Source organism: Megalopta genalis, chromosome 4 (assembly GCF_051020955.1).
Source record: "Megalopta genalis isolate 19385.01 chromosome 4, iyMegGena1_principal, whole genome shotgun sequence".
Taxonomy (NCBI): Eukaryota; Metazoa; Arthropoda; class Insecta; order Hymenoptera; family Halictidae; genus Megalopta; species Megalopta genalis.
Window position 1 is genome coordinate 8563325 of NC_135016.1, and position 12698 is coordinate 8576022.

At 40.6% G+C, this 12698-nt stretch overlaps 2 protein-coding genes across 8 annotated transcripts in view; one reads left to right on the plus strand and one right to left on the minus strand.

Moving 5' to 3' along the window:
• The first annotated feature begins 983 nt into the window (after positions 1-983).
• LOC117225379 (uncharacterized) lies at positions 984-2697 on the plus strand. Its single transcript, XM_033478906.2, has one exon. The coding sequence runs from the start codon at positions 1418-1420 to the stop codon at positions 2348-2350; it is 933 nt and encodes a 310-aa protein (XP_033334797.2). The 5' UTR covers positions 984-1417; the 3' UTR covers positions 2351-2697.
• Positions 2698-2772: 75 nt separating this feature from the next.
• The window catches only part of Piezo (piezo type mechanosensitive ion channel component), a 38198-nt gene continuing 28272 nt past the window's right edge, over positions 2773-12698 (minus strand). For 5 of the 7 annotated variants that reach the window (XM_033478843.2, XM_033478836.2, XM_033478870.2 and 2 more), the window contains 17 exons: positions 11168-11473; positions 11011-11087; positions 10131-10208; positions 9089-9169; positions 7977-8253; positions 7736-7899; positions 7392-7532; positions 7151-7315; positions 6810-6957; positions 6536-6750; positions 6312-6470; positions 6109-6235; positions 5052-5458; positions 4596-4891; positions 4285-4534; positions 3925-4152; positions 2773-3844 (listed from right to left, as the gene is read on the minus strand). In XM_033478843.2, coding sequence (XP_033334734.1) covers positions 3757-3844; positions 3925-4152; positions 4285-4534; positions 4596-4891; positions 5052-5458; positions 6109-6235; positions 6312-6470; positions 6536-6750; positions 6810-6957; positions 7151-7315; positions 7392-7532; positions 7736-7899; positions 7977-8253; positions 9089-9169; positions 10131-10208; positions 11011-11087; positions 11168-11473 — 3207 coding nt within the window. In that variant the 3' untranslated portion in view covers positions 2773-3756. The remainder of the gene's footprint in view (positions 3845-3924; positions 4153-4284; positions 4535-4595; positions 4892-5051; positions 5459-6108; positions 6236-6311; positions 6471-6535; positions 6751-6809; positions 6958-7150; positions 7316-7391; positions 7533-7735; positions 7900-7976; positions 8254-9088; positions 9170-10130; positions 10209-11010; positions 11088-11167; positions 11474-12698) is intronic. The other 2 variants (XM_033478862.2, XM_033478879.2) reach the window with 2 other exon arrangements.

Consider the following 12698-nt stretch of genomic DNA (forward strand, 5'->3'; position numbering starts at 1 on the left):
GAAGAAATTACAATTTATAACTATAATTTAAGCCGGCAGTAAAATGAGTTCGAACTAATACATAGATCAATTGTTTCAAGTCTCGACAGATTGACTCCTAACTTTTTCGAAGATCCTATTTGATCGTAATTGATGTTTGTTCAGATTTTTTGACAATCGAGATCGTATTAAATGTAATTTAATTAGTTCTTTTCTTTTCATTTACATCGCTTCTAGTCAAAATTTTCTAAAGCATTAAGAGTAATCTTTATTTCTAGAAAAACTAATGATGTTAGAAAATTGTTTAAATGCGAATAAATGAAATGATTATAAAGTATGATAAATGAAATGATAATAAATTGTATATCTCTAGTTTGCAAACGGAGTTTCGATATTTATGAAATAATATTTTGTTACAGATAATTATAGATATATCTATAATTATATATATTTATAGATATCTATAATTATATATATTTATAGATATCTATAATTATATATATTTATAGATATATCTATAATTATATATAGATAAACTCTTCTAAATTTTCAGTTACTTTGCCTCGGTGATTCGTTGAGTTGGAAAGTCTCGAGCACACGCTTCAACATTGTGTATTGTATTTTTCGAGACGGCAACACTGTAAAATACAAACGAAATTTCTGCATTGCCGTCTTACGTAGTTCACTCGCTGACCGTTCTATTTGGACAGATGGCGCGAGGAAACCATTGGCGTAGACTTTGTCGATGTTTCAGAACGTGTGAGACGAAACTATATGGTCCATTCTGATATTCCATCGTTCAGAAAATTGGACAAAATACATGAAACGTTCTATCACGAATTTTATTGTATTACGTATAGATATTTGCAATGATTAAAGTAGAAATAAGAGCAATTTGTGCTATTCAATGAAATTTATGAGGAGGGGATTCTAAATTTCCCCTGCAGTTAGGGATCATTAGGGACATTGATGCTATACATTTGGTAATGAATCTGCATCAGCTGATTCACTAAACAAGTTAATTTGAATTGGTCGTTCGTCGAAGTTTTGCGTCCTTCAATTTAATCGAAGGTTAGCACAGAATTGTTGCTGGCATTATCTCTTTGAATTGTATAAAGACTCTGACGCAATAATAAAGTTGTGCTGTTCTGATTGTCTGGTGCATTATTGATCATTGAACTTGCACGACGAATTTTCGTTCGGAGCGACAGAATAGCCTGTTCTGTTGGATATTGTGATTAAACAATCAAAATAAAATAGCAATTTTATCGAAAGAATTTGTGGAATACTGATGCTTAGGGAATGTTCCTTAATTAATTAACTTTTTTACGTGATCTTCATAGGAAGGATATATTTCTACACACACACACACACACACACAGGCATTGTGTATCATCATTGTTGTTGATACCGTGTATTCTTTATCTAAGAAAGAAAAATGAATGACTCTTTCTTAGAAGATTTGGGCCTGCTTCCTCCTACAAATACTAAAAGTAATACTATCCCGGTAGATAGACATATAACAACAAGGACTGCTACTTCTACTCCACTGCACCAACTGCATTCACCTAAAGGAGACACTTTGAATCAAAAGATTGAGCAACCCACATTTTCAGAGAAGCAGTCAGTTCTGAAAGAGTACTCGATAAGGGAGACGAAAAAGATATTAGAACAAGATGCTAAAAAGCAACAGACAAAAGTTAGGATATCCGAGAAGAGAGATAAAATAGCCAGTGATACTAAACTGAAGCCCATTGAGAATAAAGTAAAGTCCGATGAGAAAGAAATTAAAGACGATATCAGAACGAAGATTAGAGAGACAAAGGTGAGAATTGCAGAGAGTAAAACTGCGAGTAAAGATAGAATGAGACGTTCTGGTAGCTGCAAGGAGAGCAATCAAGCGTGGGATATGTGTGCTAAAGAGAACAGACCTTCGGATGGTTCGAAAGGAAGCAGTTCTCAGGTAGAAATTGCTAAAGAGAAAGCAAAGAGTCACGAATCTTCGAACAAGTCTGATGTCAAGGGAATTAATCCTGATGCGCTGCTAGATGCCATCAAGGACATTGTAAGCACGCATACCAAACAGGAGAGCTCCAAAATCCTGAGATTCATGCAAGAGTTGCACTTTCATTCTCAGGCGAACCTAATTAAGAATATCCTAGTTCAGACGGATGAGATAACTAATGAAATACGTCCCAGTAAAGAATCTAGTACAGTAAGAAGCCTAATGGAACAAAATGAGAGACTAAAGGAAGATATTGTCTTTCTACAGAAACAAAATGCGGAGCTGCAGAAAAAGTTGGAAGAGTTGGATCATCTTAAGCAGGAGAACCTTACGCTGAAGCTGAAGTGTAAGGAGCTATTTAAATAATTGCAGCGAAGCTTATTTGCCCCTAGAGGTCCCTAGGGCAATCATAGGTGCTTAGGAACTTGTTGAAGAGATGATCCATTCCATTCTATTGCCAGCACATGTTTTACCAACACAGTACTTTCTAAAACTGTTACGTATTAAGTGATATTTAAGTATACCGAGATTAATAAAAGATTCTATTTTTTACTAATATTTTTAGTCATTAGAAATGCATTGCCCATCTTTAAGATTCGCGTCCTCGAATGGTCGAGCTTGCGTTCGTTTGTGGTTGATATATTTATTGAGGAAATTTGTAACGATCGTTTTCTGTACGAAACTGTTGAATAAAATTCTTTATATCGACAGCACGCTCAACGTTGTACCGTAATTTCTTCTCATTCGTAATTAACGGAACTGTTAGGTGGAAGAAAATAGGTCAGCACTGATTCGAAACAATTTATATTTGAATTATATTTTTATAAGACGTATCAAGGCGACGTGATACAATGTTCCGACGAATGCAGATCGTAAAATGTATATGTACAAACAATGACTTCTTCTTTTTTGCGGTATTAAATCTTTGTTTAAATGTAATCGATATACATATAAAACGAGCGCGAGACGCTTGGCTAGGCAGCCGGATCATGGCAGAGATGAATGACAGAGCTAGGTGTGTCGATGATTAGAAAAGGTATAAAAGAACTAAATTCTGCGATGACGGCAGTTTTTGGGACATACACTGTTCATCCCCGAGGGTTAGATAATCGCTTCCTTACCTACACGAATGCGACACTAAGTGCATCACTGCTAGAAATGCCCGTCGGTTCGACCTGACAAATAATAATTAAAAAAAAAAGAAAAGCACTATCTCCTAGAATGGTACGACGTGAACGTTTCAAGAACTGTGAAATGTTCAAAGCACTTGTGTAAAAATCATTTCCTTGCGTTACTGTTACGTGTGATGATCAGAATATTAATCCGTACGTTAATAAATACTATATAATAAATATTAAAATAAAGATCACCGGAACGTGGTATATTTTTGTGAAACAAACACGGCGGAATTCTCGATATTTTTCATCAATTATCAGCCGTTTCTTATCGTCACGTTAGCATCCCCCCCACGCGTGTTCCCTGTTTCTTTTTTTGTTCAACCTGTTTTATATACATGCTCGTTTGCAATAGACTCTTCGAAGATAGGAACAATCGCAACAAACGCGGTGGCCATAAATTCCTGAGTTTCGAATCATTTTCGGATACGGCGTTGCCGACAATCGCGCTTTCTATTGTCATCGTTCCGAATTGTCGACGGATTCGTCATAAATATTCTCTTCCCTAGGTAACAAATTGCCTATAATAATTATCATAACACTTTCCGGGATTCTCCCACCGAGCAGGATGCGAAGCAAGCTTTCCCATAATCTCGTTTACGCTTGGGACTCTTCTCTGTCATCCTCTATCTCATCTTGGTCTTCGTTGTCGGTCCTCTCGCCCTCTTCCGGTGGTCTCGTCCACCTGGAATCATTTCAATCCTCGTCAGACCTGTTTCGAATTAAGTGATTAACAAAGATCAACAATGATTTTAGGCGCAAGACCTGATCAACGTCTCCGGCGATCTATAGAGGAAGATCAATTTGGCGAACAGATCCTCTTCGAGACACAATTCCCCGCTCTCTCGGACCAAATAAATGTCCAAACACAGCCTGAGGATCCTGTCCACGTAGGGCAGGTCGTCGAACATGATCTTCGGCGCCATGTCGCTCACTATCTTCCTCATCATCTGACTTATCACTATCACCGCGGTGGTGTACAATCCCAGGATTCTATAAAAGCATAGCCACGTTCATCCCCCTTTCCTCGCGTAGATCAAATTCCATACTTAGCAAAAGCGGCCACTGTCCGGGCCAGAAATTAAGTTGCCAACGATTAGCATCAGGCGATTCGTTCGAGCTTACCCGAAGCCGCTGATGAAGCTCAGCTCCTCGGGGAACGTTTTGTCGTTGAACAAGAACATCATGATGTAATTGCAGTTGTTCAATGGCACTTTGTACAGCTGGTTAATGTACAGGTCGTCGTTGCAGACTTCTTTGACCACCCACCATTTCTGGCGAGCGCAGCAAGCTGCATCTGTGGACAAGTGCAGGTTGATGCTCCTGTAGAGATAGCTGTCGTTCGGCTCGGATTCCTCATCGTCGGGCCCCTTTCCTGAAACACAATTGTGCAAGCTGCAGATCTGCTCCGTCTCGTTGGATCCGTCGTTACTCACTTATCTGCATTAATTGGGGAACGACGTCGGTAGTTATGCTGGTCACTTTCAAGAACTTCGGGAAAGCGCTCGGCAACGTTATGGTCCCGTTATGGGGCGTCGCCTCGTCGGTCGATAGTATTTCTGCCAGTCTCAGCCTGACGGGATTGAACTCTCCATCGACGTACGGTGGCAACGGAATATCCCGCAACTTCCTTGTCACCTCGCTCGCGTCTTTCGCGTACGTTTTCCGCGACACTGTCCACTCCACGTGGATCACGACGGTGGTACTGTTGTCTTCTAGCTCTGCCTTCAATCTGCAATCAGCGACGTTGATCTAACAAATTATGGGAACGAATATGTCCGTTTTGTAATTATTCTTTTCTCCGTTTCTGAACTGTCTTCTGCAATTATTGCCGAACGAGGTGAGAAACGTGAGCTTTTGCTTCATCAAACTTTCACACATTTTTCCCCTACCGTTGCAAGTCTGGCGGTGATATGCTCCATAGCTTCCGCGAGGATCCGCTTAATCTCACCGCGGCGACGTCGGAATGAATGTAGTTCTCGAGAAATGTGACCGCCGGTTTATTTTTCGCGTACACATTATGGAATTCCGTGTATTCGGCCTCGGTGTATCCGACGATCGATCTGGTTTGCGCTGACATCGAGTAGATCGGCTCGTAAGGACCGATGCGAATTTTCATGGATACATCGTAAGGTAGGTTCGAGTCGCCGACTGTGCCGCCAAGTGCGAACAGCAGCAGTGGGAACCAAATGAGTCCGATAATGAGGAACAGGGCACCGCCTCCCACTAGATACTTGCTTAATTGTTTCTTCTTCACGCCCCTTGGTTGAGGGAAGTCCGTCTCCAACCCTCTCATGCACTAAAAATCAATTCACAATCATTTATTATATTATATTATACTACTATACTACTATGTACTATATACTATATACTACTATATACTATATACTACTATATACTATATACTACTATATACTATATACTACTATATACTATATACTACTATATACTATATACTACTATATACTACTATATACTATATACTACTATATACTATATACTACTATATACTATTACTACTATATACTATATACTACTATATACTATTACTACTATATACTACTATATACTATTACTACTATATACTATATACTACTATATACTATTACTACTATATACTATATACTACTATATACTATTACTACTATATACTATATACTACTATATACTACTATATACTATATACTACTATATACTATTACTACTATATACTATATACTACTATATATCACTATATTGTATATAATATCTATTATATATATAAGCATCTTTGAAATTCTAGTCTGATTGTTGCCTTTGTATAGGTATCATTGGAATTGTATCTGAATCATTGCTCTTGTACAAACTTTTTTGAAATTCTATTTGAATCATTATTATTGTAGTGACTTCTTTAAAATACTATTTTAATCATTGTCTTCGCACAGATTTCATAGAAATAGTAGAGTGTACCTTAATTTGGTAGATGCTCGCAAAAATATCCTCCATCTTGAACCAGTCCATGATCGTCATGGACGTGTCCGTCCAGATCCAGTCCATCACAGCCCTCAGCTCAAACAAGAACGGCACTAGCATGAATCTGAAAGACCAAATCACGTTTCAGACTAATTATGAAGCCTAAAGCTATAAAGACTAAAGACAGAAGATGTCCCAACCCTTTGAACAAGACGTAATTGACGATGCTGTACTTCTTGCACAGGAAGTTGCCCAATATCCTCGTCGGATAACCCTGTCGCAGTTGATAAGCCGCCAGCAAGAGATAGAAGCATTTCACCATGTACCAGATTTGCGGCGGAAGTTTGTCGTTGAACTGCCTGTAATCGTTGATGACGATGATTATTCGCAGAAAATCCGATCGGTCGGGGTTTGGTATAATTACCTTTCGGTTACACTGGGCAAAATGAAGAACATCCAGACGTGAACGCCGAATATCAGCCAGTACTGGAAGATCAGCTTTCCCAGGATCGATTTCCTCAGGAACAGAGCTCTGTCGATGACTATCAAGGCGAACTGCAGCAGCAGCATCAGCAGGAAAGGCATTGGCACGCGATTTTCTTGGAGGTAGGCGGTCACTCCACCGTCGCCTTGCTGCGTCTACGTGTCAGAGAGAGATCAGCGCTTGATATTATGGCGTCAAGATAAAGGACACTCACTCCGAATGCAGAGAAACCGAAGATCAGGAGCAGGAAGTTGAAGAAGTCGCAGAGGAACATGTACGCGTACACGTTCGTCTTCTCTTTGCCGAATGGACTGAGGATCTGCTTGAAGAACTGCTGCGTCGGCTGGACGTACTTATTTACCCTGAAAATTAGTTGAAACTTAGGACTCGGCAGTCGCAAAAATTAGGGGAATTCGGGGCAGTTTATTCGTTGAAACGAAGAAGTCTCTGGGTCTCTAAGTCTCTTGCATCGCTGCTTACAAAAATGAATCTTCAAGTCTATCAAAAATGAATCTGAAGTCTCAAGAAATAAATTCCATGTTCTAGAATGCTTACGACATGTTCACAGCTGTTGGCACCTCTTCCACGCAAGGATCTACTTCTTCGCCCTGAATTGCGACCAATTTCTCGTGTTCATCGGTTGTTGGAACGGTTTCGCCTTCGCCAGTTGCCTGCATGTTCAATCTCTTCCCTTTAGGCGTTACTACAGTCACTCCATCGCTGAGGGAAGATAACAAATATTACCTGGTCGATGTTTGAAATATAGATAATTTATTAATAGAACAAATTAACGTACTCTGGCTCGTCCTGTCGAGACACAGGCTCCCCTTGCCCCTTGTCAGGCGGTTTGGCCGAGACAATGGTTAAGGAAGAGGGGATGATCTTCCTCGGCTTGATAGACGGCGATGTCCACTGTCCCAATGATTTTAGCATGAACCTGGAAGCATAAACTTCGTCAGCTTTCTGCAATTAATTTAAATATCCACTTTTCCTATTTTAGATTTTTCTAGAATCATCTAGATTTTTCCATTGTACCTTTATCGACATTTGTCACATCGATTTTGAACATTGAGATTTGAGACTGAACATTGTTCAATACTGATCGCAATGTATATGTCGAAAATGTTTAAAACAATTCACCTGTGGAAGAACACCATGAGCAGAAGCAGGAGGTCCCAGAGTGCATAATTTGGTTTCCTTTCGACGCCAATGATCCTAGGTGCGAAAAGAGGATTGTTCGGAGCTGCGTCTCTGTTCCATGGCAGTAGTTCCAATTGGAAAATGCATTTCACAATAACAATCACCTGTAGAGACAGACATTCGATTAATTGGTTGCTCGAATCTTTGGGCGAATTGTTAAAAGAAGAACGGTATGGTTCACCTCGGTGTAAGCGATCAGAGTGACCCAGAACGTTTTCGACGGACGGGGGATGGTTAAGGAACCCCAGCAGAACACCATGAGAGGCAGAGGGGTGGACAGGACGGATGCGTTTTTAATTTGATGAAGGAACACCATGAAGTAACAGAGGAGGCTCGAATGCGCCAGAATTCCGAACCAAATGGACGCCAGCATTTGGATGATCGGAGGTTGATCGACCTCGGACAGCTCTGCACCCTCGTCGTCGTGTTGCACCGGCGATAGTTCCGAGAATAGGGTGCTGTACACGGAATTATTTAATGTTAATTATCTTAAACTGTCAGTCGATGATTTTCGACAGCGATACACAGAGGAAAGAAAATAAATTATTTTCTTCTGTGATGCGAATATCAAAAGCACATTGAAAGCTGGGGATCGCGAGAATCCTCCACCGTGAGTGATGCTGAAAGAACAAAAACATTGTCTCGTGATCGTATGTGAATGTCTTTAAAAAGTTCTGCAAACGAATCTAATATATTTCTTTTTGTACAGTGATTTCGAATATTTCGAAAAATAAACGATTTTATTTCTATGGTTCACTCTGTAAAGCGATCTTCTCGTCATTCTGAATTTCATCGAACCACAGGGTTCAAAGGCTACCATTTTACCACCAAACATGTGCTTCAATTTGTCGCAATTTTCTATTCTACCGGAATTTAATTAATCAAGTCTGACCAAGTTCGTCCGACTATGGACGTTCTTTCCTGCTGATTAAAACTCGACTGTTCGTCTTCAGAGCAATTTCCATGCTAGAAGCAAATAAAATTCGATCTGTTCTAAATAACAATTCCAAAAGAAGTCGCTAGAACAGTTTGGTCGAACAATTGCTGTCGAACAGTTCATGACAACATTCTCGAATGCCAAAACAGCTGCGCATCGCATCAACAAATAGTTCAGCGGATAATGCGTTAACGAATGAATAGCTTGCAGTATGCAAACCGAACGTTCGGCGTAGCATGATTGAAAAGAGGAGCAAACATCGAACAAAATGTGATTGATAGAGCACGTGCTGCATACGATGATCAGATTGTGCGTCGAGCAGTCGTAAGAAATTTCATAGGGAGCATTCTCGATACCTGGAGGAGGACATGTCCAATCCTCGCTCCAAACTCGGCGCCAGAATTCGGATATGCGGGACCGTCAGCGAGCTTCCTTTCCTGGCAAAAATAATACTACTCTCTTTCTACGTTTGTGTCAAGTTACGTTCGAGCGTCAGTGCTTGTTTTCCAAGGAACCGTGTGCGGACAGCACTGATCTGAGATTACGATTACATAAATGAGAAGAGACAGAGGGAGGGAAAAGGGTTTGGGACTTACGACGACTGTTCCTCGGACGGGGAAGTGATCGCTTCGATCCATGTCGTTGTTGTATTCCTGTTGTTTAAAAGGGACATCATGGATCTCTGCGAACCGAACCACAGCGCAGGATTCGTGGGTGTTCGGTGCAACAGGTTCGCGTGGAAGGTTGGAGTACATTGAACTTTATTCACAGAGCTTCAGCTTCGACTAATAATTTTATCTTATGGTTATAGTTATAGATTTATCTTAATAGTTTTATCCAATAGTTTTTATCTAGCTTTATCGTGATTAATTGTCTAAATGCGCTTCTACGTTAGCGTAAGTGATCGGAGCTACTGTTTGATCGGGGTTTAAACTTTCTCAAGGCCACTGTATCCCCACTTCCTTGCGCAGCTCCGCCTACAATGGGCGGGGCGAAGCCAGGAACTCGTAGTGGGGGCAGACGAATCCAGTCCAACAGTATGTAACAATTGGATTGCGGATTTCAAGCATTTATGACAAAAAGAAAACGCAAAGCAGCAACTTAAAACAGTGGACAAATTAAAATAATTCAAGTGAGCTTCTTGAAATTATTAAAGGAAACATTGAATCTGTATGCAGCATCTTTCTCTTACGATTGATGCAACATGTTTTGCTTTTGCGCAAAGTTCCGCAGAATGGTTACAACAGTAGTCTTGGAAGTCATTAGTACTCGGACGATTATTGAATGATGGAACTACAGGGCACGTAGACAGATGGAGGATGTAGTGGGAAGTTAAACGAGTAGGGACACAGCACTGACATCTACTAGACAAACGAAGCTGATTTAACCAAATCGTACCTTGGCTCCTGAGATTGAGGTCGACTGGGACCCTCGCCGGGATCGTATTGCTCCTCAGCGTTCCCATTAGTTTCCGATCTGTCAGAGCGAGCACATTTACTACTCTAGCCTCTACTGTATAGTCTCTAGCCTAAATGGCGGGGTCAATATCGCGTCTTCTTGAAAGGGAGCCTTTCTCACGGACGATTCTACGATGAACGAAGTACTAGGGGCAAGCACACCATTACTACAGCTATGTGTCGACGATCTAGAACTACGATACTCGAGAGGATCAACACGGGATCTAGCGTAGCATCATAATTGCTTATATACAGAATGTACCATAATTATATTAACAGCCGGAAAAGGCTGATTCTTCAGATCATTTGAAGTAACTTTTTCCTCAGCGAAAATGCAATCCGCGGCTTCGTTTACGAGTTATTAACGAAAAACACTGACCAATGAGAGGCGAGCTCAGCTGGCGCAAGACGGTCCAGTCATCGAGCGGTCGAAGCCGCGGCGAGCTCGCCTCTCATTGGTCAGTGTTTTTCGTTAATAACTCTAAAACAAAGCCGCGGATTGCATTGTCGCTAAGGAAAAGGTTGCTTCAAATGATCTCAGGAATCACCCCTTTCCGGGTGATAACATAATTATGGGACAGCCTGTATTGTTTTATACGATTTGCCAATTGCACATTGTTAAGAACCGGAATCAGTTAAATTGAAAATGTTAGGATGACAGTATCGATCCTCTCTTCGTGATTTCTTGGGGTCTCCTCTCGATCTATCTTCAGAGAAACGCTATCCCGATACTCTGTACAGCTAAGCGTCTACGAACAGATATCCGAGAAGCTAAGAAAGATAAGATTCTGATCGATCCCGTTTACTATTCGTTGTCTCACCTCGTTTTCATCAGAGGTATCGGCTGCCACATCTGACTGATGCCCAGTCGCATCCCCATTCGAAAGTCTGGCTTCGCCTGAGAATTTACATTGAGCGTGAACATCGATAGAACGACCGAAAACAATTACGTTTATAATGAAATCATTCGTTTCGTACCTTCAACACTTTCTTCTCCTTGGCCAGGACTTTCCGTATGTATCTATAATCTCTAGAAAATCTGTTCAGGTACTTGGTCATTGTCGACAGGCCACTATTGATTATCACAACCAGGAATTTGAAGTATGTGACAAATGACACCTTCTTCTCTTCCTCCTCCTCCTCCTCCCCCTCTTTCTTCTTGGGTCCATCGACCTTATCCTCGCCATAGTCGGAAGATTCCGGAGTTTTCGCAGGCTCCGCCGTTGTTTCTTCTTTCCCCTCGGTTTCGACGTCGGCCGACGTTAGGCTGGTCTTATCGCCGCCCTAATTTCACGGGCACATGATTTATAACGTTGCTCTGAGGTTCCCGTTTTCCCGGCACGCGGGACTCGAAGCTGCAGCGGCTAATGCAATTACTGTTTCTCAAATTTTCTGACTCGATCATGGAATTAGAATTGTTTTATTCGAACATTTTCGTGAGTTTTACTTCGCTCGTTGACTCGAACGTTCGAAAGTTTCCGCTTCGAATCCTGCGTGGTCCATTGGCGGCTCCTCGACATCGATGATTATTGTTATAACAAGCGAGTGATTACGGTGCTAAAACTGGCTGTAAACGTAATGAGAAACAAATTAAGCGATAAGATATCGAGCGAATTATGTACACCAACGTCGGAGGCGCCCCGCTGTCAACTGCGACTACGTCACGAACGAGGGACGACAATATATTAACAAAGATAGAGAAATAATTACAAAAAAAGAGATACAACAAAAAAAAATAATAGCTCGGGGACAAATCCGCATCCGTTTGTACAAAGCTGGAAGATGCGTAAAATAGGAAAGATAATACATATCTCGTCTTACACTATTTAGAAGCGCTGTAATAACTAGCGGCTGGAACCACCTGCGTCGTGTGATCATTATTGTGTTAAGTGTACGTGGATCTCGCCGTTAACTGTACAATATCTGAACGCACCAGTCTCTGTGTATATGTGTCTGTGTGTGTGTGTATGTTTTGTGGCGGCTTAGGGGGGAGCGTGTCCGAGTGAATAAACAAAATATACAAAATAAACGAAATGAACAAAAAAAAACAGAGAAACAAAAACAGAAACAATACCGAAAAAAAACGAAACATCGTCCCAACGTATGGCACAAGATACGAATGATAAAAAGAAAATTGAACAAAAACAAAAATAAAATAATAAGAGGATACAATGTAAGCTAACTAAAATTGGTTAACACGTGAGAATATGAAGAACTACTGGACTAAGACATCGATGATTAAACAATATTAGAAACAACGTTACAGAGGCTACGAGAGCGAATAAATAGAAGATGGGAGGAATTAAGACGATGGTCGATGATCATGTGGGAGAACGAAATTAACACTGTCCAACCCTAATTCTACGTTTCGTTAATTACTGGACTATTCTCATAGATATTTGTGTGCTGAACACGAAAATCGTCTGCTTTCATTAAAGTTTCAATTTTGACGGATTTTTTTCTGCTGAGAAAATATATGAAATAAATAAATTTAAAGATTTTTTAACAA